The sequence below is a fragment of the Hyla sarda genome, chromosome 1 (assembly GCF_029499605.1).
Source record: "Hyla sarda isolate aHylSar1 chromosome 1, aHylSar1.hap1, whole genome shotgun sequence".
Taxonomy (NCBI): Eukaryota; Metazoa; Chordata; class Amphibia; order Anura; family Hylidae; genus Hyla; species Hyla sarda.
The window spans coordinates 318,746,307-318,768,758 of NC_079189.1; the positions used below are offsets into that span (position 1 = coordinate 318,746,307).

At 43.1% G+C, this 22,452-nt stretch overlaps 1 protein-coding gene across 19 annotated transcripts in view; it reads left to right on the top strand.

Moving 5' to 3' along the window:
• SHOC1 (shortage in chiasmata 1) overlaps positions 1-22,452 on the top strand; it is a 262,135-nt gene that overhangs the window by 63,043 nt on the left and 176,640 nt on the right. For 18 of the 19 annotated variants that reach the window (XM_056518636.1, XM_056518635.1, XM_056518660.1 and 15 more), the window contains one exon: positions 8,202-8,364. The exons of the other annotated variant lie outside the window; for it this stretch is intronic. In XM_056518636.1, the coding sequence (XP_056374611.1) occupies positions 8,202-8,364 (163 nt within the window). The remainder of the gene's footprint in view (positions 1-8,201; positions 8,365-22,452) is intronic. 19 annotated transcript variants of the gene reach the window in all.

Sequence of the window (22,452 nt, forward strand, 5' to 3'; positions counted from 1 at the left end):
CACTTTCAAATCCACAGTTACAAACAAAAATTATTTAGTTAAAACATTCATCATCTGTGAAATTCATGTCAGACCTTTCTAAACACCTTAGGGATAAACAGAATTGTAACACTCACGTTTCAGAAGACAGGAACACCGGTGGATGTGGATCCGCTGGACCTGTGTAATAGATGACTCGGACCGTACCAGGGAGCGGAGTCTAAGGTGCCACTGGTTTTAACCAGAGCCCGCCGCAAAGCGGGATGGACTTGCTGCGGCAGGTGGCACCCAAGTCGCTACTCCTGACAAGGCTCGACCACACAGGCAGCTGAGGAGATGCGAGGCACAGGAAGGATAAGGCAGCTCATAGTCTGGATAGCAGAAGGTAAGGGCAGGCGGCACAGTAGCGTAGTCAAGACGTAGCAGTCAAGTAGGCAGGCAGAGGAACAAGGTCAAAGTCACAAAGCAAGGGATCAAATACACAGCAAGGTAATACTGAGGAACGCTTTCTCTAAGGCACAAGGCACCAAAGATCCGGCAGGGGAGTGAGGAGGGTGGAGGAATTTATAAATGAGCCACAGGTGAATTACACTAATGAGCGTACTGGCCCTTTAAATCTTAAAGCTCTGGCGAGCATGCGCCCTAGGGGATGAGGAAACGCGCGGCAGAGCAGAGAGGCGGAGGCAGAAGGAACACCCGGAGAGTGACGGCCTAGGGCTCGCATGCGCGTGCGTCCTGCGAATTGAGTCCCAGCCCCATCGGCAGCAGTAGGTAAGGGGACCATGCGATCACGGCCAGCATGTGCGGCCGGAGTGCATAGCGTAACAGTACCCCCCCCCCCCCCTCCCTTTGGTCTCCCCCTCCTTTTACGAGAGAGGAAACTGCTTCCTGAGAAGGTCGCAGTCCACGATATTCTCATTCTCCTCAGGCTCCCAAGATCTCTCCTCAGTCGGCCCAAATTTTTTTTTACCTCACAGTTTTTGTCGCAAGAATCTGTTTAACTTTGTAGACGTCAGAAGAGCCGGAGACAGGTGTGGGGAAAAGATCCTTCTGAGAGAACCGGTTTATGATAAGAGGCTTGAGGATAGAGACGTGGAAGGAATTGGGAATACGTAACATAGCAGGTAGAGACAGTTTGTAGGAGACAGGATTGATTTTTTGTAGAATCTGGAAGGGACCAAGGTAGTGGGGACCAAGCTTGTAACAAGAGATCTTGAATCGGATATACTTGAATGAAAGCCACACCATGTCACCAGGAGAGAAGGACAGAGAAGGTCTTCTACTTTTATCCGCTTGCGCCTTCATGTGTGAAGAAGCCTGGGATAGCGACAGTCGGGTCTGTTGCCAGATGGTGAAGTCCCGGACCAGATCTTCAACAACAGGCACACCGAAGGAGACTGGGAGAGGAAGAGGAGAATGGAGATGGAGTCCGTAGACAACAAAAAAGGGGGATGACCTTGTGAACTCGGAATCCTTAAGTTTATATGAGAATTCAGCCCAGTGGAGAAGGTTGACCCAATCATCTTGGCGAGCTGAAACAAAATGCAGAAGATAGGTTTCAAGGATTTGATTAACCCTCTCCACCTGACCGTTGGACTGAGGGTGGTAGGCTGAGGAGAAGACCAGATTGATGTCCAGATGGTTACAAAGGGCTCGCCAGAACTTAGAGAGAAGCTGCACACCTCAATCCGAAACGATGTGCTGAGGATGACCATGTAAACGAAAGACATGTAACAAGAAGAACTTCGCCAGCTGCGGGGCAGAAGGAAGACCTGGTAGAGGAATGAAATGAACCATCTTGCAAAACCGATCTACAACGACCCAGATGACATTGTTATTATGAGATGGTGGCAAATCGGTGATGAAATCAATGGCGATATAGGACCAGGGAGTCTCTGGAATGGGTAAAGGCTGTAAGAGTCCTGCAGGTCTCTGTCGAGGAGTTCTGTCACGGGCACATGTTTCACAGGACTGAACAAAATCTGAAACATCACGTTCAATGAGGCCACCAGTAGTGTCTTGCGTATTCCAGGATGTCCTGCTGTCAAGGAAGAATGACCCCATTTCAGGACCTTGCGTCTCAATCTGGCGGGCACAAAGGATTTTCCCGGAGGAACTTGGTGAATCTCAGCAGGAGCGGCAGGAATCAAACGGTCAGGAGGAATAATATGCCTAGGCGTGGAGTCCAAACCAATGACGTCAGAGGACCTGGAGAGAGCATCAGCCCTGATGTTCTTGTCTGCTGCACGGAAGTGAATGAAGAAGTTGAACCTAGAAAAGAACAGTGACCATCTTGCCTGGCAGGGGTTCAAACGCTGAGCAAACTGAAGGTATAGAAGATTCTTATGGTCGGAGTAGATGCTGACCGGATGAGAAGAACCTTCCAATAAATGTCGCCATTCCTCCAAAGCTAGCTTGATAGCGAGGAGTTCACGATCTCCAATGGAGTAATTCCTCTCAGCAGGAGAGAAGGTCTTGGAGAAGAACCTACAAGTAACAGTCTTGCCCATGCTGTTTTTCTGAGTGAGAATGGCACCCGCTCCAATAGATGAGGAATCAACCTCCAAAGCAAAGGACCCCTCCGGATTAGGTCTTGTAAGCACGGGAGCAGAGACAAAAGCAGAAAGCCTCTTCAGCCTCTTGAGGCCAAGATTTAGGATTAGATGCCTTCTTAGTGAGAGCCACAATAGGAGCAACCAAGGATGAAAAATGTGGGATGAACTGACGATAATACTTAGCTAATCCCAGAAAACATTGAATAGCACGTAGGCCCGAAGGACGAGACCAATCCTATACTGCAGGCAACTTATCTGGATCCATCTGCAGGCCCTGATGAGAGACAATGTAGCCAAGAAACGGAAGACTAGATTTCTCGAACAGGCATTTCTCCAGTTTGGCGTAGAGATGATTCTTCCGTAGTCGCTGAAGAACCAGATGAACATGAGAACGATGCTCCTCTAGGTTGGAAGAGAAGATCAGGATCAGGTCATCTAGGTATACGACAACACAGGTGTAGAGAAGATCACGGAAGATATCATTGACAAACTCTTGAAAAATGGCTGGAGCATTGCAGAGACCAAAAGGCATTACAAGATACTCAAAATGTCCATCACGAGTATTGAAGGCCGTGTTCCATTCATCTTCCTTGCGGATACAAATGGGGTTATACGCACCACGCAAGTCCAACTTGGAGAAGACCTTGGCACCACGTAGATGGTCAAAAAGTTCTGAGATAAGAGGTAGAGGGTAACGGTTCTTGACCGTGATTTTGTTAAGTCCCCTGTAGTCAATTCATGGATGGAGTGAGCCATCCTTCTTCCATACAAAGAAGAAACCTGCTCCAGCAGGAGAAGAGGACTTACTGATAAATCCCTTTTGGAGATTCTCCTGGATATACTCAGCCATGGCTTTGGTCTCTGGAACTGACAGAGGGTATATCCTTCCACGAGGAGGAGTGGTACCAGGCAGAAGATCAATAGGGCAGTTGTAAGGACGATGTTTGGGCAGAGACTCAGCCTGTTTCTTGCAGAAAACATCAGAGAAATCTTGGTATGGCAGAACATAGAATTCAATCTTTTCTTTATGCGATACTCCCATTTGCATGACGAGAGATTGAGTACAGAAATGAATCTTACAGTTCAGATTTTGTCCATTAACAGAGGAGATGAACAAGGGCTTGGCAAAGCTGAGTAAGGGGAAGATGATACTTGTGGACTAAAGCCGCATCAATAAAGTCACCTGCTTATCCAGAATCCAAAAATGCTGTAGCGCTGAAGGAAAACTTGGCTGAAACGAAGACTTGTACAGGAATAGTTAAGCGTGGAGAGGTAATTTTCACACCCAGGGACGCCTCTCCCAAGTACCCTAGGTGCGGGCAAACTGTACAGTCCTTGAGAAAGTGCTCCGGGCTAGCACAATACAGGCATTAATTCTCATTGCGTCGTCGTGATCTCTCCTGTTGCGTAAGACGATTACTCTTAAATCTCCTTGTATAGCCTCTTCCGCAAGAGGCACAGGAAACTGAATAGTTGGACGTTGAAACACGGGTGTCAGGTGGGCAGGTTACCTCTATAAGCGCAGTTCCTCTTGTCTCTCAGAAAAACGCACATCAATGCGTGTGGCCAAGTGGATATGTTCTGTCAAAGAAGATGGAGGATCACGTGCTGCAAGGGCATCTTTAATCCTGCTTGACAGTCCTTTTTTCAATGTGGCACACAAGGCCTCATCATTCCAGGCAAGTTCAGAGGCTAGAATGCAGAATTGGACCGCGTAGTCACCAACGGAAGAATTCCATTAACAGAGGTTCAGCAACGCCGTCTCAGTTGAAGAGGCACGTGCGGTTCCCTTAAAGACACTGCAAAATTCTGCCAAGAAGGCCGACAAATTGGAGGATACTGGATCACCACTGTCAAAAAGGGGTATAACCCAAGCCAGGGCTTTTCCGGACAGTAGACTAATGTCAAAAGCCATCTTCGTACGTTCCGTCGGAAACAGTTCAGACATGAGCTCCAAATGCATAGAGCACTGTGTAACAAAGCCTCTGCATGACTTGGAATCCCCATCATACTTGGGAGGTAAAGGCAGGCGTAGCTGGGAGCCAGAATACACTGCAGGAGCGGGAGGTGCGAGTGGGCCAGATTGTGGTACCTGCTGCTGTTGCAAGGCCAAAAGCTGTTGCATCATGGCTGAAAGTTGAGAAAATTGTTGCGCCTGTCGGACCAACTGCTGCGACCGACTTAACACAATGGAAAGAAGATCCGCGACTTCAGGCAGAGGTACCTCAGGGGGATCTATGGCTGGATCTTACTGTAACACTCACGTTTAAGAAGACAGGAACACCGGTGGATGTGTATCCGCTGGACCTGTGGGGCAGATGACTCAGACCGTACCAGGGAGCGGAGTGTAAGGTGCCACTGGTTTTCACCAGAGCCCGCCGCAAAGCGGGATGGACTTGCTGCGGCAAGTGGCACGGCTTGACCACACAGGCGGCTGAGGAGATGCGAGGCACAGGAGCGATAAAGCAGCTTGTAGTCTGGATAGCAGAAGTTAAGGGCAGGCGGCACAGTAGCGTAGTCAAGACGTAGCAGGAGTTTAGTAGGCAGGCAGAGGAGCAAGGTCAAAGTCACAAAGCAAGGGATCAGATACACGGCAAGGCAATACTGAGGAATGCTTTCTCTAAGGCACAAGGCAACAAAGATCCGGCAGGGGAGTGAGGAGGGTGGAGGAATTTATAAATGAGCCCTAGGTGAATTACACTAATGAGCATATTGGCCCTTTAAATCTTAAAGCTTCGGCGCATGCCCTAGGGGACGGGGACACACGTGCCGGAGCAGAGAGGTGGAGGCAGAAGAAACACCCGGAGAGTGACGGACTGGTGCTCGTATGCGGGTGCGTCCCACAATGCGAGTCCCAGCCCCATCGGCAGCAGCAGATGAGGGGACCCTGTGCTCACGGCCAGCGTGTGCGGCCGGAGCCCATAACGTAACAAGAATGGTGATACTACACATTTTAAAATAATGGGCATTGATCGTGTTCAGTTCACCCACGTCAAAGAGGTGGAGACTTGTCCAAGGCTCTCCTTACTATAAAAGCCTTCTGGATACTATGTTTTGGCACATACTTTCCTATCGGTTTAAATTATCACAATGATCTGTCTTATATTTATAAATTTAATTTCTTGTTCTTCTTTTCCTGCTCCCTTTAATAAATGACCTGTGTCCTGTAGTTAGCTCGTCTGACCACCCACGTCAAGAGGGCGTAAACTTGCAATAGTGTGTTTAATTTTCCTCTTCCTATATAAAGGGGTACTCCAGTGGGAAAAAAAATTTTGTCAAATGAAATGGTTTCAGAAAGTTTAACAGATTTGTAAATTACTTCTATTAAAAAAAACTTAATCCTTCCAGTACTTATCAGCTGCTATATGCTCCAGAGGAAGTTGAGTAATTATTTTCAGTCTGACCACAGTGCTCTCTGGTGACACCTCTGTCCATTTCAGGAACTGTACAGATTAGGAGCAAATTCCCATAGCAAACCTATCCTGCTCCGGATAGTTCCTGACACGGATAGAGGTGTCGGCAGAGAGCACTGTGATCAAACTGAAAAGAACTACTCAACTTTCTCTGGAACATACAGCTGCTGATCAGTACTGGAAGAATTAAGATTTTTTAATAAAAGTAATTTACAAAACTGTTTAACTTTCTGGCACCAGTTGATTTAAAAAAATAGTTTTACATAGGAGTACTCCTTTAAGCATGCAGACTATATAATTATATGCTATGCCATGATTAAGTATTGTTGATAGTATTAAACACGTTGGCTTTTTATTTGAAAGGTTTTATATTTACATATATATATATATATATATATATATATATATGTATATATATGTGTGTGTGTGTGTGTTTGTATTTGTTTTTTTACAAACATGGGGGTTTTATTTTTGGGAGGTAAAGATCTTTTCTCTCAATTTTCATGTTTCTGTCTCTGGGAAAAGACACAATATCTACTGCCTCCTGTGCATCTAGTGACTATTTGTATGTGGGATTTTTTGCATTTGGCATTGAACTGACTCCTTCTTTATTTTTTATTTTTTGCTGCCACCAAATCATGGTCTGTCAAGTTTGATGTGGTGTCAATTGGCAGGCAAAAAACATGGAACACATTTGGGATAAATTAAAACCTATTTACGAGTCAGACATTCTTGTCCAGTATCAGTGCCTGACCTCAAGGGCATACACAGAAATCATTGGCCCCATAGAAACATCTAAAACAGGCCCTGTATATAGCTGATAATGTGAGATGGTTGGACCTAATGTAATTTTCTCTTTAGTGGTGTTTATTATTCACTATCTGCGACTCCTAGACAACATTTTCCCAATTATAGTTGCATGTCAGAAAAAGTGCCTCAGATACTTCAGAAATATCACATTCAACCCAAATAACATATCTTTTTCCAATGTGTGTAAATTACAAAAACTAGTTGAAATACATTTGTTAATCTCCCCAGTGAGATCCAAATTTTCTGCTTCAGTGCCTATTATATACTGTACAATAAAATTACAGTCACTACTATAAGGAGCACCACAGAACGAGAATTAGAAAAATCTCTATGCATTGAGCTCTCCCTAGTGGCAGTTGGCGGTACAATTTTACACTGTCAAATAGCAGGTTATAGGAGATTTGCAGCTATAGACACTTATCCCCTATACGCTGTATCCAAATGCTGGGACCCTCAGCGATCTTCTGTATGGGGCCTGGCTCTGCCGCGGCTCTCCCGTGCAAGAAGCAGCATGACACTGTGGCTGAGACGCCCTCTAGGCATAGGAGTAAGTAATAGTAGCTGTCCTATTGATATGAATTAGAAACATTTCTTGGCGTGCTTTGTGACTGTTACAGAGATGATTCCACAGGGAGGGGAGGCTGATCTCTGCTGTGAATGGTTGTAGAATCAATGTTATCTCTCTAATGGTGTAATTTTTCACTGTAAATTTGTATAATTTTGTGTGAAAAATGCTGCAGCTATTGCTTTTGTGTCTCTGCCCAGTGACAAAATACAGAAAGTGTGAGCAGAACCAGCAGGGCTCTGTGCAGGCTCCTGGTTTTGCAATTATCCTGCTATGTGAGCTGGAAGCAAAGAGCATCAGTGCACAGCGCCCTGCTTGGCCACCCACACTCTCTGTATTTTGTCTCTGAACAGAGACACCGAAGCCAGAATATTTTCACCTATAAATATACACATTTTTAACTAATGTACCGGTACATTACAAATATACATATTGGGGGAGATTCATCAAAACCTTTGCAGAAGAAAAGCTGCCCAGTTGCCCATAGCAACCAATCAGCTCGCTTCTTTTGTTTTTGAAAAGGCCTCTGAAAATGAAAGATGCATTCTGATTGGTTGCAATGGGAAACTGGTCAACTTTTCCTTTGCACATTATATACCATTTTCTTTGCAAATGACAGGTACAATTTAAAGAATTATGGGGGAGATTTATTCATACATGTGCAGAGAAAAAGTTGACTAGTTTTTTCAAAAAGCCTCTGAAAAAAATGAAAGAAGCAATCTGATTGGTTGCTATGAGCAATTGCACAGGTTTTGATAAATCTCCCCCTATATCTTTAAAAATGGGGAAAGATATATTACATATTTAAGACAAATCTTTGTCCTAGAAAAATATATGATTATTTGTTAAGTATTACTGTGAAATCATTGGAACTTTCAGATTATCTACTGCCAGAGGAAATTGTATTCGTAGATCATCTTGCAGAATTTGGATCGCATATACCTAGAACGAGATCTCTGCCAAGCAGATTAAAAACAGTTCCTATACAAGACCCATTGGTGGACTGGCAAAGGAATGTCCCTGCTGATAAATCACTTTTCAGGTAAGTTTATGATAGATAGATAGATAGATAGATAGGAAAATAGATATGAGATAGATAGATGTATCGATAGATAGGAAGATAGATAGGAAGATAGATATAAGATAGATAGATGGATAGATATGCGGTGTCTCCCGGTACAGGACCTAGTCCTGTCCCTTGTCTAAAGTCCCCTCAGCTAGAGTCCCTCCATTCATTTAGGGCTCTCCTGCAGGGCTTACCCCTGGTCGCCTCATATAAATTGTATATTGTTTAATATATATGCAAATAATATAAATGTATAGGATATATATGTACAGGACCTTAGTGGTCACATGATGTCCGGTTGTGATGTATTAAATGTTCAAGGACCTTAGAGGTCATGTGATGTAGCCAGAGTTCACTGGGTTCATAACTTACAGGTTTGCTGACCAATGAGCTTAGTCCAGCGCCTTGTTTAAAGCCTGCAGGACTGCATTTGTGAGAGGGGCGGAAGTAGGAAGTAATTATCGCTCCCTGCACTTCCAGGTGGGGCTTATTGGGAACAGGTGGGGGCGCGTGTATATAACTCTCCCCTCTCCTACAGGGGCGGAGCACGTATCGTTTGTGGAATCTCTGCTTCCTGTGTCTGGTGTTTAACCCCTTAAGGACACATGACGTACTGGAACGTCATGTGTCCACTCCCGATCTATAACGCGGGGCCACGGCGTGGCCCCGCGTCATAGCGGGTCGGGCCCGGCCTCTAACAACGGCCGGGACCCGTGGCTAATAGCGCGCGGCATTGATCGCTGTGCCGCGCGCTATTAACCCTTTAGACGCGGCGTTCAAAGTTGAACGCCGCGTCTAAAGTGAAACCGAAAGCATCCCGGCTAGCTCAGTGGGCTGTTCGGGATAGCCGCGGTGAAATCGCGGCATCCCGAACAGCTGACAGGACAGCGGGAGGGCCCCTACCTGCCTCCTCGCTGTCCGATCGCCGAATGACTGCTCAGTGCCTGAGATCCAGGCATGAGCAGTCATGCGGCAGAATCATCGATCACTGGTTTCTTATGAGAAACCAGTGATCAATGTAAAAGATCAGTGTGTGCAGTGTTATAGGTCCCTATGGGACCTATAACACTGCAAAAAAAAAGTGAAAAAAAAAAGTGAATAAAGATCATTTAACTCCTCCCCTATTAAAAGTTTGAATCACCCCCCTTTTCCAATAAAAAAAAAAACACAGTGTAAATAAAAATAAAAATAAACATATGTGGTATCACCGCGTGCGGAAATGTCCGAATTATAAAAATATATCATTAATTAAACCGCTCGGTCAATGGCGTGCGCGCAAAAAAATTCCAAAGTCCAAAATAGTGCATTTTTGGTCACTTTTTATATCATTTAAAAATGAATAAAAAGTGATCAATAAGTCCTATCAATGCAAAAATGGTACCGTTAAAAACTTCAGATCACGGCGCAAAAAATGAGCCCTCATACCGCCCCATACACGGAAAAATAAAAAAGTTATAGGGGTCAGAAGATGACAATTTTAAACGTATTAATTTTCCTGCATGTAGTTATGATTTTTTCCAGAAGTCCGACAAAATCAAACCTATATAAGTAGGGTATCATTTTAATCGTATGGACCTACAGAATACATATCAGGTGTCATTTTTACCGAAAAATGTACTACGTAGAAACGGAAGCCCCCAAAAGTTACAAAACAGCGTTTTTTTTTTCAATTTTGTCGCACAATGATTTTTTTTCCCGCTTCACCATAGATTTTTGGGCAAAATGACTGATGTCATTACAAAGTAGAATTGGTGGCGCAAAAAATAAGCCATCATATGGATTTTTAGGTGTAAATTTGAAAGAGTTATGATTTTTTAAAGGCAAGGAGCAAAAAACGAAAATGCAAAAACGGAAAAACCTCCGGTCCTTAAGGGGTTAAATCTCCCACAAAAATCTTCAGAGCTGCTGCTCACGGTGCTGAGGCCTCGTTGATCATGAGTCTGGCTTGGGGGGTGCAGGTGTGGCATCCCTGGTAGCTCCGCTGGCTGTCTTATCTGGGGATTCTGTGTCTCACTCTGATTATAAGGTAATATAGGTCAGGTATGGTTCTGGCTGGCTCTGCTCGCAGCGGTAGTAGGGGCCAGGAGCGGCAAGCAGGTGAGTTAAATCGGTGCTGGGGGTGGAGCGGCCTCAGCATTTCGGGCAGCCCGCTAGCTGCCTCATGGCGGCATGTGGACCGCCACCCGGACAGCTACAATTGTCTATGCCCTTGGGACAGGTCGCGGCAGCTGCCGAGTTCTCAGCTTGTCTATCGTTAATCTAAAGTATAGTGCAATGCTCTGCGGAGGTTTGTTTCCATATAACGTTTGCTGTATACAGTGTGGTGCAATGCTCTGCAAAGTGTCGTTTCAATATAACTTTTGCTGTGTGCTGCGGTGCTCTGCGGGGTATACGGTGCCCTTGCAGTATACGATACAGTGTAATGCTCTGCAAAGGGTCTTGTTACAATATAACATGTACTGTATGGTGCAATGCTCTGCAGATGGTATCGTTACAATATAGTATACATGATATAGGGTTACGGTGCAATGCTCTGCAGAGGGTCTTGTTACAATATAGTATGCATGATATACAGTTGTGGTGCAATGCTCTGCAGACAGTCTCGTTACAATACAGTATACATGATATATGGTTATGGTGCAATGCTCTGCAGATGGTCTTGTTACAATATAATATATACTATATACAGTATAGTGCAATACTCTGCAGATGGTCTCATTATAAACAAACTTTATACAGTTAGTGTAATGCTCTGCAGATAAGATGGTTTCAATATAACATACTATATAGGGTATAGTGCAATGCTCTGCAGAGGGTCGTTACAGTTAGCATGTGCAGTGTGGTGCAATGCTCTCGTTGTAACACAGGGTGGCATGTACTGTGTTTGGTGTGGTGCAATACTCTGCAGAGTATCTTGTTTCAATATAGCATACGGTATACAGTAGGGTGCAATGCTCTGTAGAGATATAACATAGGCTACATCAATTTAAATCATAGTATACACAGTGTAATACTCGTTATTTGCACGATCATGGTATCCATACGGTTCATACGCTTGGTTTATAATGGGTATACACGCATTACTGGTACAAGGTGCACACGAGTAGAGCATCTTCACGGTTTGATAACTCCATGAGTTTCTTATCGTCCGTACTCTCATGGTTAATTCATACGCTTATGGTCACACTGCTCGTACGCGCTTAGTATGTTTACAGTTTCATGTGCTAATATCATTATACGGTATATATACTCACCGACGATATATTCACAGCATTTATACTATACAGACTCGTTTATGCTGTTCACCTCATGGTTATTCTCTCACTCGCGGGTGTTATACACGCTCCACAAACTTGGCATTTATGCTGTTCACATATTCTGAGCATGTTCATGGTCTTACGTTCTCTCTATACCATGTTACGTTCATGGCAGTCAAACACCTCGTACTTATCACTGGTTCATATGCTCAAAGTGTCATTCGGTTCATATGTTAATGGTATTTTATATTGGTTACAGCAGTATACTGCCTATGGCAATACGGTTCATACACTCATGGCAGTTATAGTGGTCACATGCTCACGGTTAAGTTGTTCACATGTTCACCGCATTCATACACGCAGGTTCATACGGTTCTCACACGTAGTGTCATGCTGTTTCGTGCGGTTGTGGCCATGCGCTCATAGCATGTTTACAGCATTATACTGCTCATAGTACTCATACCTCATAGCGTCATACCACATATTAATTCATAGCACTCATGACGCACATGCGCTCGACGGTTATACTGCACAGGTACTTGTAGCATTTATACTGCACATACACATGGCCTACATCAGGCATATACGCATTTAGCATTGATACCGCAAGTACACTCATAGCATTATACTGCTCATTGTATCATACCACTATATGCTCATAGCCTTTATACCACATATACGCTTGTTGTATTCATACCACAGACATGCTCACGTCATGTATATTGCACATATAATTGTAGTAATACACTACACGGACATTCGTAGCATTCAATCTGTACATATGATGGTAGTGTTTATTATGCTGACACATTGTAATACTTATTCTGCGTACATGTAGCATTCATTCTGTTATGTTCTCTGCACTAACATCCATAGCGTTTACTGCACATGGGTAATGGTATTTATTCTGCATGTTCATCCGTAGCGTCTACGGATCAATGTCGGTTGCTACTGACTCGTTCAGAGAAAACGCATTGTTGTTTATTGTCATGACCTGACACGTTCTCAGGTCAGATACAACCTCCTCGCTTGTATTTCACGACTACGTTATCAGTTAGTTATAGTACACATATTCAACTATGCGGCACAGGTACTCGTTTAAAGGGTGGTCATTCATTTTAGTGGCACTAATCGGCTGTTCAATACCCGGTCACCTGACTCGTTCGTTCTGGATTAGGGGGTGAATCACGGTTGTTACTGACCCACATTCAGAGCAACCAATTTCAGGAATACTCACAATGTTACCCTGTTGCCTGACTCGCCGCTGCCGGGCTCCGGTTGCCCATAGCAACCCCAGCGGCGCCCCCCCCCCACCCTTTGTTTCTTCTTACCCTTCAGGCTCTCAGGGCATTCAGGTGGGCACGGTCTCAGTAGAGGGTCGGTGTAGCCACTGTCATTCAGTGGCCAGGTGCAATCATTATGTTTCGTTTATGCAGTTTTCTTCGTGTCAACATCAAAGTTCCTAAGTGCTGCTAAGGTGTGTGTGTAGTTACTATCAGGGAATTGGTAAAAAAGAAATAAATAAATATAAAAAAAAAAATAACTGGTTTCTGGCAAATGTAAACTGACCGTTCCTGACATGTCCGCAGTACACTCATAGGGTCGTTTTTTTTTTTTTTTTTTGGTGGCTTGGTACTGATACGTCCTCAGAGCAGGCTGCCTTAAGTCACACATTCCCTCACGTTTACTCAAGTATTTCAAAGCCAGCACGCTACCCACTTTTCTGACTCTTCTTCAGATCAGTCACAGTCCCCATAAACACAGCAGCACATGTTTGTTGTTGACCCATCTTCAGAGCAATGCCACAGTTGACTGGTTCTGACTCTTCTTCAGAGCAGTCTCAGGGTCTGGGTGGTGCACAGTACCACGGGTTACGCCCACGTCCACAGAGCAGACCACGCAAATAACTAATTTGATTCCTTTCTCAAATAGTCTGGGTAGGGGTATCAGTGCACATGCTTGTTGCTGACACATATTCAGAGCACGCCACGTAGTCTACTGTTCCTGACTCGTCTTCAGAACCGTCTCAGTTATTTTAGACTGTATCACATGCTTGTTGCTGACACGTCTTCAGAGCAGGCCACGTAGTCTACTGTTCCTGACTCCTTTTCAGAACAGTCTCAGTTCATTTAGTATTGCATCACACGTTTGTTACTGACACGTCTTCAGAGCAGGCCATGTAATTCCACTGTTCCTGACTCATCTTCAGAACAGTCTTGGTTGTTAAGTACGTCATCCACATACGTCATCCACATACTTGTTACTGGCACGTATTCAGAGCATGCCACATCGTCTACTGTTCCTGACTTGTCTTCAGAACAGTCTCGGTTCTTTAGTACTGTATCACATGCTTGTTACTGACACGTCTTCAGAGCAGGCCACGTAGTTCCGCTGTTCCTGACTCTTCTTCAGAACAGCCTCAGTACTTATACTACAACATCACATACTAGTTATTTCATACGTTCCCGGAGCAGCCCACGCAAACCACTGTTCCTGACCCATTTCTCAGAATAGTCTTTAGGTAGGGGTAGCAACATTACACGCCTGTTGCTGGCGCGTCCTCAGAGCAGACCATAGGGTTGATTGTCCCTCACTTGTCCACAGCAGTCTCAGGGGCCGGAGGGAAGAAAAAAAGAAGAAAAAAATAAAAAAATCAGGTTAAAGGGGTAATGTCAGTTGTTACTGACTCGTTTTCAGAGAAATGTTATTGTTTGTTATATCTGTTATGACCTGAAATGTTTTCACGTCAGATACAACCTCGTCTGTTGTATTTCTCGATTACGTTATCATTTCGTTGTAGTACACAGATTCAACTATCCGGCATAGTTGCACGTTCTCTTTTAAGGAGGGACGGCATTTAGTTGCAGATATATTGTGTATTTAATACAGTTACATGACTCATTTCTTTAGGATCGGGGATTGAATTGTGGTTACTGCTGTCTCATTTCAGAGCAATTGATTTTGACATGGTTGTGTAGGTAATCTGACACGTTTCAGATCGCATACAGTCTCACTATGGCATTTCACACTTACATATTATGAAAAAAAAAAGGGTTTACAAAGACCTGTTAAGTTACAGGCACGATGATTTCACACAGACCTGTCATGTCTACAGGCTCGATGGTTTCGCGGGGACCTGTGACGAGTTCAGGCACGACTGTGTCGCAAAGACCTGTCAGGTCTACAGGCATGATGGTTCACCTAAACACTGGTCACATCTACAGGTACGTTGCTCACGCAGGGAGCTGTCATTGGCAACGGGTCATTATTCCCAAGTCCAGTTGGGTCAGTACATTGGCTAGTTAGGTATGTCTGTTGTTACAGTCTCAATCAGGTAAGGTGCCTTCGTGAACCTTGTCAGGAGACATGATCCACACGGTCTATCAGGTAGATAGGTATTTCTTGTCATTTACCTGTCAGTTTAGTTTTGCCTCATAAATAGCAGGGGATTGGTGCTTGTCAGACCTGCCATGAAGTTAGCCGTTCCGTGTCCATTTGAAGTAATGTCACAAGTAGGGATGGTAATAGGTATAGTTCTGTTACTATCTGGCAGGGAATGCTATCATTCTCAGGTCATTTCTTTACAGATGGACGTTACTGCCACAGTTTCCAAGGTATGGTTACCACCTCTAGTAGTCACTAGTTGGTCAGGGCCACTCTCTCAGCTCACTAGGTATAGTCTACTTCGGGTATGTGAAGATTGATGCTGGGTGTAGGATGTGTTATTTCAGGAATTGTATTTATCCTAGCATGGTGGCTTTTTGCCCTCTATAGGCGTGCCTTCATTGCGCGGTTATGGCACAGCTCAGACCACTATGCTAGGGTAAGATCTTGTATAGGTATGAAGGCAATCTTTCCTGTCACTAGTACATGTATGGAGCCCGAACACAAATTATATAAAGGGCTGTAGCCACTAAATACGCTCTCTTAGTTCCTGCTCTTATCTCCTGGACACTCAAGCAAGCACATCTAGGCCAAAGCCTGAAAGAGCCTGCAGCCACTAAACACGAGTTACTCTAAAGCTCAATCTATCAAATCCTGTGTGACTACTACCAGCTCAAATCTCCTAAATTAGTAGCACAGTGGCCTGCATAAAAGCTCATTGCTTCCAAGTCCCAGCAAACCTGTGAGGAACCTGTATCCTGGTTCACTCTTGAAAAGACTGTTATGATAAAGACTGTTTCATAAAATCCGCAAGTAAAGATTCTTCAGTTTACTCCTAAAATCTGCTGTGGACATTCCGTTATTTTTCCCTGCCGTTTGTGGGACGGTTGGCGGTAGGAACATTACTATTGAGGAAACCACACCCTGGCGTCATGACATTCAAGGGTTAATACCACCAGACCCTACACTACTACTGCAACACCCTAGTCACCGTTACTCTCCTGGTTCACCACAGAAAGATAAATAGAGAGGAAGATAGATATGAGATAGATAGATAGGGAGATACCATGTAGAAAATGTTTGTCAAGGCTTGACAAAGGCCGTATGAGACGACTGAAACGTCACAACCTCTCATGTTTTGGTGAATAAAAGCCACACATTATTCACGGATTCCTTGAGTGCTGCTGTTTTTCTACATGGATTTACAGGACTTGTGACCGAGTCATCCAGCCTGCACTAGCATCAAACTTGTTGTGCTGCCCTATCTTCTGAATACTAGATAGGGAGATAGATAGATAGATATGAGATAGATAGGAAGATGGATAGATATACAGTGCCCATGCACTGACATTCTTCAGTGCGCGACGTCACTTCTGCCCGAGGCCGGAAGTATGTGAGACCGGCCTCCGGCGTTCTTGCCGATACACCTATGTTCACAGCGTATGGTTCCCTTTGTGTTTTCTCCACGTGGGTGGCCGGAATGTCCTCCTCCTGATCCTAGGTATTTCTTTATTAATCTGTATGTTTGTCACAATTACTCTGTACACTATAAGTAACAACGCACAAATGAGTGTATGATCAGTACTGTATACACATTTGATCACTGTATTTTGTGTTCACATGGTCATCGAGTATTTATTTACATATGCTAATTACATTTTGATGCCAGAGGCAGTGACGTCAACTAATTGACATCAGAAAATGATATCACTTATGGACCTTATTTAAACCTTTCATTGTGTTCATTGTACTGCTTGACAAAGGTCACGTGAGGTGACCGGAATGTCGTGCACCTGCTGATGAAAATAAAGCCACTTATAGATAGATAGGCCCATTCCGGTAAAATCCCCCAAAAATAAAAACAAAGTACATCAGTTCATGTTTTCTAATATACACTTTGAACAATATTTCTTTGCTGTATATATTAGAACACCATCTCTGTTTCAGTCTATTCCTCTTTGTTTCATTCCATTTTCAAGGGTACATTGGTACACTCTGTTCTTTACCTTTATATCTGTATGTCTGATTTGGGGCCTTAATAGATTACATACTAAGGCTGTCCTTGAGATACACAGTCTAATCCTTTGTGACAAGTCAATGCTATCTGAGATTAAAAGATAGGATAAGTTAACATGGCGTCTATTTTCTTTAGAAAATAAATTGAGAAATACACAGCAGATTTAAGGCATATTCATTAATTTCTACTGTGTATTTCACTATGTTTTGCTGTATATTTTTATGTTCTTGGACAAAGATTAATTTATTTATCACCTGACTTCCTGTGTTTTCTACACGGAGTGCACATAAATATGGCATATGTCATTTACCCACATGTATCTCACATCTGCATAAAAAATGTATGCCACAGTTAACAGTGTGAACTACTGTGCTTGTTTCCATTTAAAAAATGAGAAACGTATTACAAGCATTTTTGACACGTATTCCGTGGAAGCATTATTACATGAACATGATGATTGATGTACAATAGTACTGCCCTTTTCCACTCTACCAAATTTAAAGGGGTTATCCAGCATAAGGTGATTTTAGTACATACCTGGCAGACAGTAATGGACATGCTTAGGAAGGATCTGTGCTGGTCTTGGGCTAAATGGCTATGCTGTGAGATTACCAGAATACTGTGGCTAGCTTTCTGTGAACTTGTATTTCCTGTTTTCAGTTTTCTTGTTTGCCTACAAATCCCATGATTCCATTTTTCTCCTTCCCACACATCAGCTACCCCACCCATTGAAACATAAATGAGCTGCAGACCTGTGGTTTTCAATCAGGGTGCCTCAAGCTTTACTTGCAGCCTCCAGCATTACTTGCAGATTGCTCTCTCCACCCATTGAAGCAGACAGGCTTCCTGTCATCAACTGACTAGTGAGTCAGGTCTCGACCACATTGCAAGCTGGGAAAAATCTGAGACAGCAGTCATTTTGTGTGCTGTTAAAAATAAATATTGGGATGAAAATCACTTAAGAATTGTGAGAAAACCATCACACACAGGTAAAGACACTATATTATGAACTACACTAACTTTACAGCCCCTGTAGCATAGTCAAATAAAAAAAATCCTGGAATACCCCTTTAAAGAGAAACAGACAGCAGGATCACCCACTCTAACCTGGATATGGAGACAGGTTGCTGCTGTATGAGCAATGCTTTCTCCAGCCCAGCAATGTCAGCACACCTTACATGAGTATTCATCCCTGCTTTACTCTCAAGGAATGACGGGAGTAGTGACCTCGCAGGAGCGGATGGGAGAAAGCATTGCACGCAAAGCAGCAGCCTGTGTTCATTGCACATAAGAAGAAATTACCATATTAGCAATAAGATGTATTTTTCTTGAATAGTGTAATTATTGTTAATGACACATTCAGAGCTATAAGATTACAACCCTTAGGCGGTAATATACTTGTTATGTCTGCCACGCCGGCAGGGGGATGCACTGCACATTGTTGTTACTGACACCTCTTCAGAGCAATAATTTTACGACTTTTATGCAGTAGTATAACCTGTTGTCTCTGCCTCGCCTGCAGGGAATACACCGAGCAATTATTGTTACTGACACATTTTCAGAGCAATAAGATAACGTCCTGTATGTAGTATTATGCCTGCCACGTCTGCAGGGAGATGCACTATGTATTTGCTACTGACATGCTTTCAAAGCAATAATATCAAGGCTCTTATTAGGTAGTATTCCCATTGCACCTGCCATGTCTGCAGGGGGATCTAATGTGTAATTATTGTTACTGACACATCTTCAGAGTCATAATATCACGATTCAAAGGCGGTAGTATACCTGTTGTGCCTGCCACTTCTTCAGGGTCAAGCACTGCGTAATTATTGTTACTGACATGGTTTTAGAGCAATAATATCACGGGTAGGTAATGGTAGGGAGTCAAAGGACATTACTTGGGTTTTTGGCCCTTTATGGGCGGGGCCCTGCAAGAGGTTATAGCTCACTACTAACTATCACGTTAAGTATCATCAATCGTACAGGTACAGATACAACATTTACAGCCAGTCGAACAGATGTTACACGGGCTTTGGTACCCCCCTGGCACCTCATTGCGGAGGGTATGTTATTATCTTGTTCCTGGTATTCTTTACTATTTTTCAAGGGTGAGTTTGGACGAGGTAAGTGATAATTAGTTTGCTTGTTTACTGCCAGGTATTTTGGCCCTCTATAGGCATGTCTACAGTCGCGGTTTTGGGCACACTTCTGACCGCTATAAGTATGTTATAATTATTCCGGTTATTATGGTTATATATTTAATGGTATGGGTGTTATTAATATTGGTGTCACGTGTAGTGTTGTTATTATTATGAGTCTTATTATTATTATCGTTATTACTGTTATTATTATTGTTATCATTATTACGGTATTGTTATTATGGTCATTCTTATTACTGCCATCTTTATTACAGTTATCGTTATTACTGATCTTATCGTTATAACTGTTATTATCACTGTATCATTATTATGGTTTATCATTATTACAATTATTGAATGTCAAGGTAGTGATTAGTCGCAGGCAGCTGGTCACGTTGTAGCCTCGACCAATTATTGTTACTGACACATCTTCAGAGTCATAATATCACGATTCAAAGGCGGTAGTATACCTGTTGTGCCTGCCACTTCTTCAGGGTCAAGCACTGCGTAATTATTGTTACTGACATGGTTTTAGAGCAATAATATCACGGGTAGGTAATGGTAGGGAGTCAAAGGACATTACTTGGGTTTTTGGCCCTTTATGGGCGGGGCCCTGCAAGAGGTTATAGCTCACTACTAACTATCACGTTAAGTATCATCAATCGTACAGGTACAGATACAACATTTACAGCCAGTCGAACAGATGTTACACGGGCTTTGGTACCCCCCTGGCACCTCATTGCGGAGGGTATGTTATTATCTTGTTCCTGGTATTCTTTACTATTTTTCAAGGGTGAGTTTGGACGAGGTAAGTGATAATTAGTTTGCTTGTTTACTGCCAGGTATTTTGGCCCTCTATAGGCATGTCTACAGTCGCGGTTTTGGGCACACTTCTGACCGCTATAAGTATGTTATAATTATTCCGGTTATTATGGTTATATATTTAATGGTATGGGTGTTATTAATATTGGTGTCACGTGTAGTGTTGTTATTATTATGAGTCTTATTATTATTATCGTTATTACTGTTATTATTATTGTTATCATTATTACGGTATTGTTATTATGGTCATTCTTATTACTGCCATCTTTATTACAGTTATCGTTATTACTGATCTTATCGTTATAACTGTTATTATCACTGTATCATTATTATGGTTTATCATTATTACAATTATTGAATGTCAAGGTAGTGATTAGTCGCAGGCAGCTGGTCACGTTGTAGCCTCGACCACAAGTATAAGCTTGTTAAGGCTGAGTTTGTGGGAGGAGCATGAGAGTATATAACGCACCCCTGCATACAGGTCAGGGCGTTTCCGGCGTTTGGTGACAAACACCCAACCCTCCCTTATTCTATCATTCTCCTTCTGGGTAGGCCCTCTATAGGCATGTCCACGGTTGCGGTTTTGGGCACACTTCTGACCGCTATAAGTATGTTATCATTATTCTGGTTATTATGGTTATATATCTAAAGTTATTGGTGTTATTATTATTGGTGTCACGTGTAGTGTTGTTATTATTATGAGTATTATTATTATTGTTATTACTGTTATTATTTCTCTTATCGTTATTAGTTAATTCTTATTACTGACATCTTTATTATAGTTATGACTGTGGTTATCGTTATAACTGTTATTATCACTGTATCATTATTATGGGATTATCGTTATTACAGTTATTGGGAGTTATGGTAGTGATCGCAGGCAGCTGGTCACGTTGTAGCCTCGACCACAAAGGATAATTCAGCTATGTGATAGCACAGTAGGGTCACAGAAGAACAAGATCTGCTGGCAATCGACCTTTGGGCCCAAGGCACAGATAACATCTATGACCAATTTTTCCATTCACACCAAGGGCCTTCTTATTTTGGGCAAATATTGACCAAACTAGCGAATTTTGCCCTGCGTAATAGGGCACGCGATCAGTCAAAGATTGAGCACATGCTTGTTCATTAGTTGATGTTTTTTTTTTTGATCAGTCCTAAAAATCATAGGGGATGTGCAGCTGACAACTGATGGCAGCAAAGGGCCCACAAGCAAACCAGCAATCATTCATTCAGCCCTCCCCACGTGGAGTTTTAATTTCGTATAGACTGTGTAAATGAGCACCAATCTAAAAGGGCATGTAATAGGGCACCGATCTAAAAGTGCATGTAATAGGTTGAATGTAACCTTCCTGCTTAGACAGGTCATGGTTTGTTGGCATGCAGCTTGCCATAGAGTGTTGTTTGTCAGAGAATGACTTATCAGAATATATATTTTTTTCCAAATTGATTGTTCCCTATCCTCTTAAGTACTCAGCGCTTTTCAGTTTTTGCATTTTTTTTTTCCTCCTTACCTTTTAAAAATCATAACCCTTTCAATTTTCCACCTAAAAATGATGGCTTACTACTTGCTCCACCAATTCTACTTTGCATTTGCATTAGTCATTTTACCATAAAATCCACGGTGAAACGGAAAAAAAAATCGTTGTGTGACAAAATTGAAGAAAAAACGCCATTTTGTCAATTTTGGGGTCTTCCGTTTCTAAGCAGTGCATATTTTGGTAAAAATTACACTTTACCATTATTCTTTAGGTCCATACGGTTAAAATGATATCCTACTTATATAGGTTTGATTTTGTCTTACTTCTGGAAAAGATCATAACTACATGTAGGGAAATTTATACGTTTAAAAATGTCCTTACGTGTATGCCATTGACCCTGCGGTTTAATTAACAGGAAAAGGGGGGTGATTCTGACTTTTATTAGGGAAGGGGTTAAATCACATTTATTTACACTTTTTTCACTTTTTGTTTGCAATGTTATAGCTCCCATAGGGGGCTATAACATTGCATACACTGATCTCTTACACTGTTCACTGCCATGCAATAGCATGGCATTTATCAGTGTTATCGGCGCTTGACTGCTCCCGCCTTGATCTCAGGCACTGAGCAGTAATTCGGCAATCGGACATGCAGGAGGCAGGTAGGGATCCTTCTGGTGTCCTGCAAGCTGTTTGGGATGCCGCGATTTCACCGCGGCGGTCCCGAACAGGCTGACTGAGCTACCGGGATGCTTTCAGTTTCACTTCAGACACGGCGGTCATCTTTGATTGCCGCATCTGAAGGGTTAATACTGGGAATCACCGCGATCTGTGATGTCCGGTATTAGCCGCAGGTCCCGGCCATTGATGGCCGCTGGGACCGACCCGATATGACGCGGGGTTACCGTGTGACCCCGTGTTATATTGCAGGAGCTGGCGCAGGATGTAAATATACATTGGCGTTGT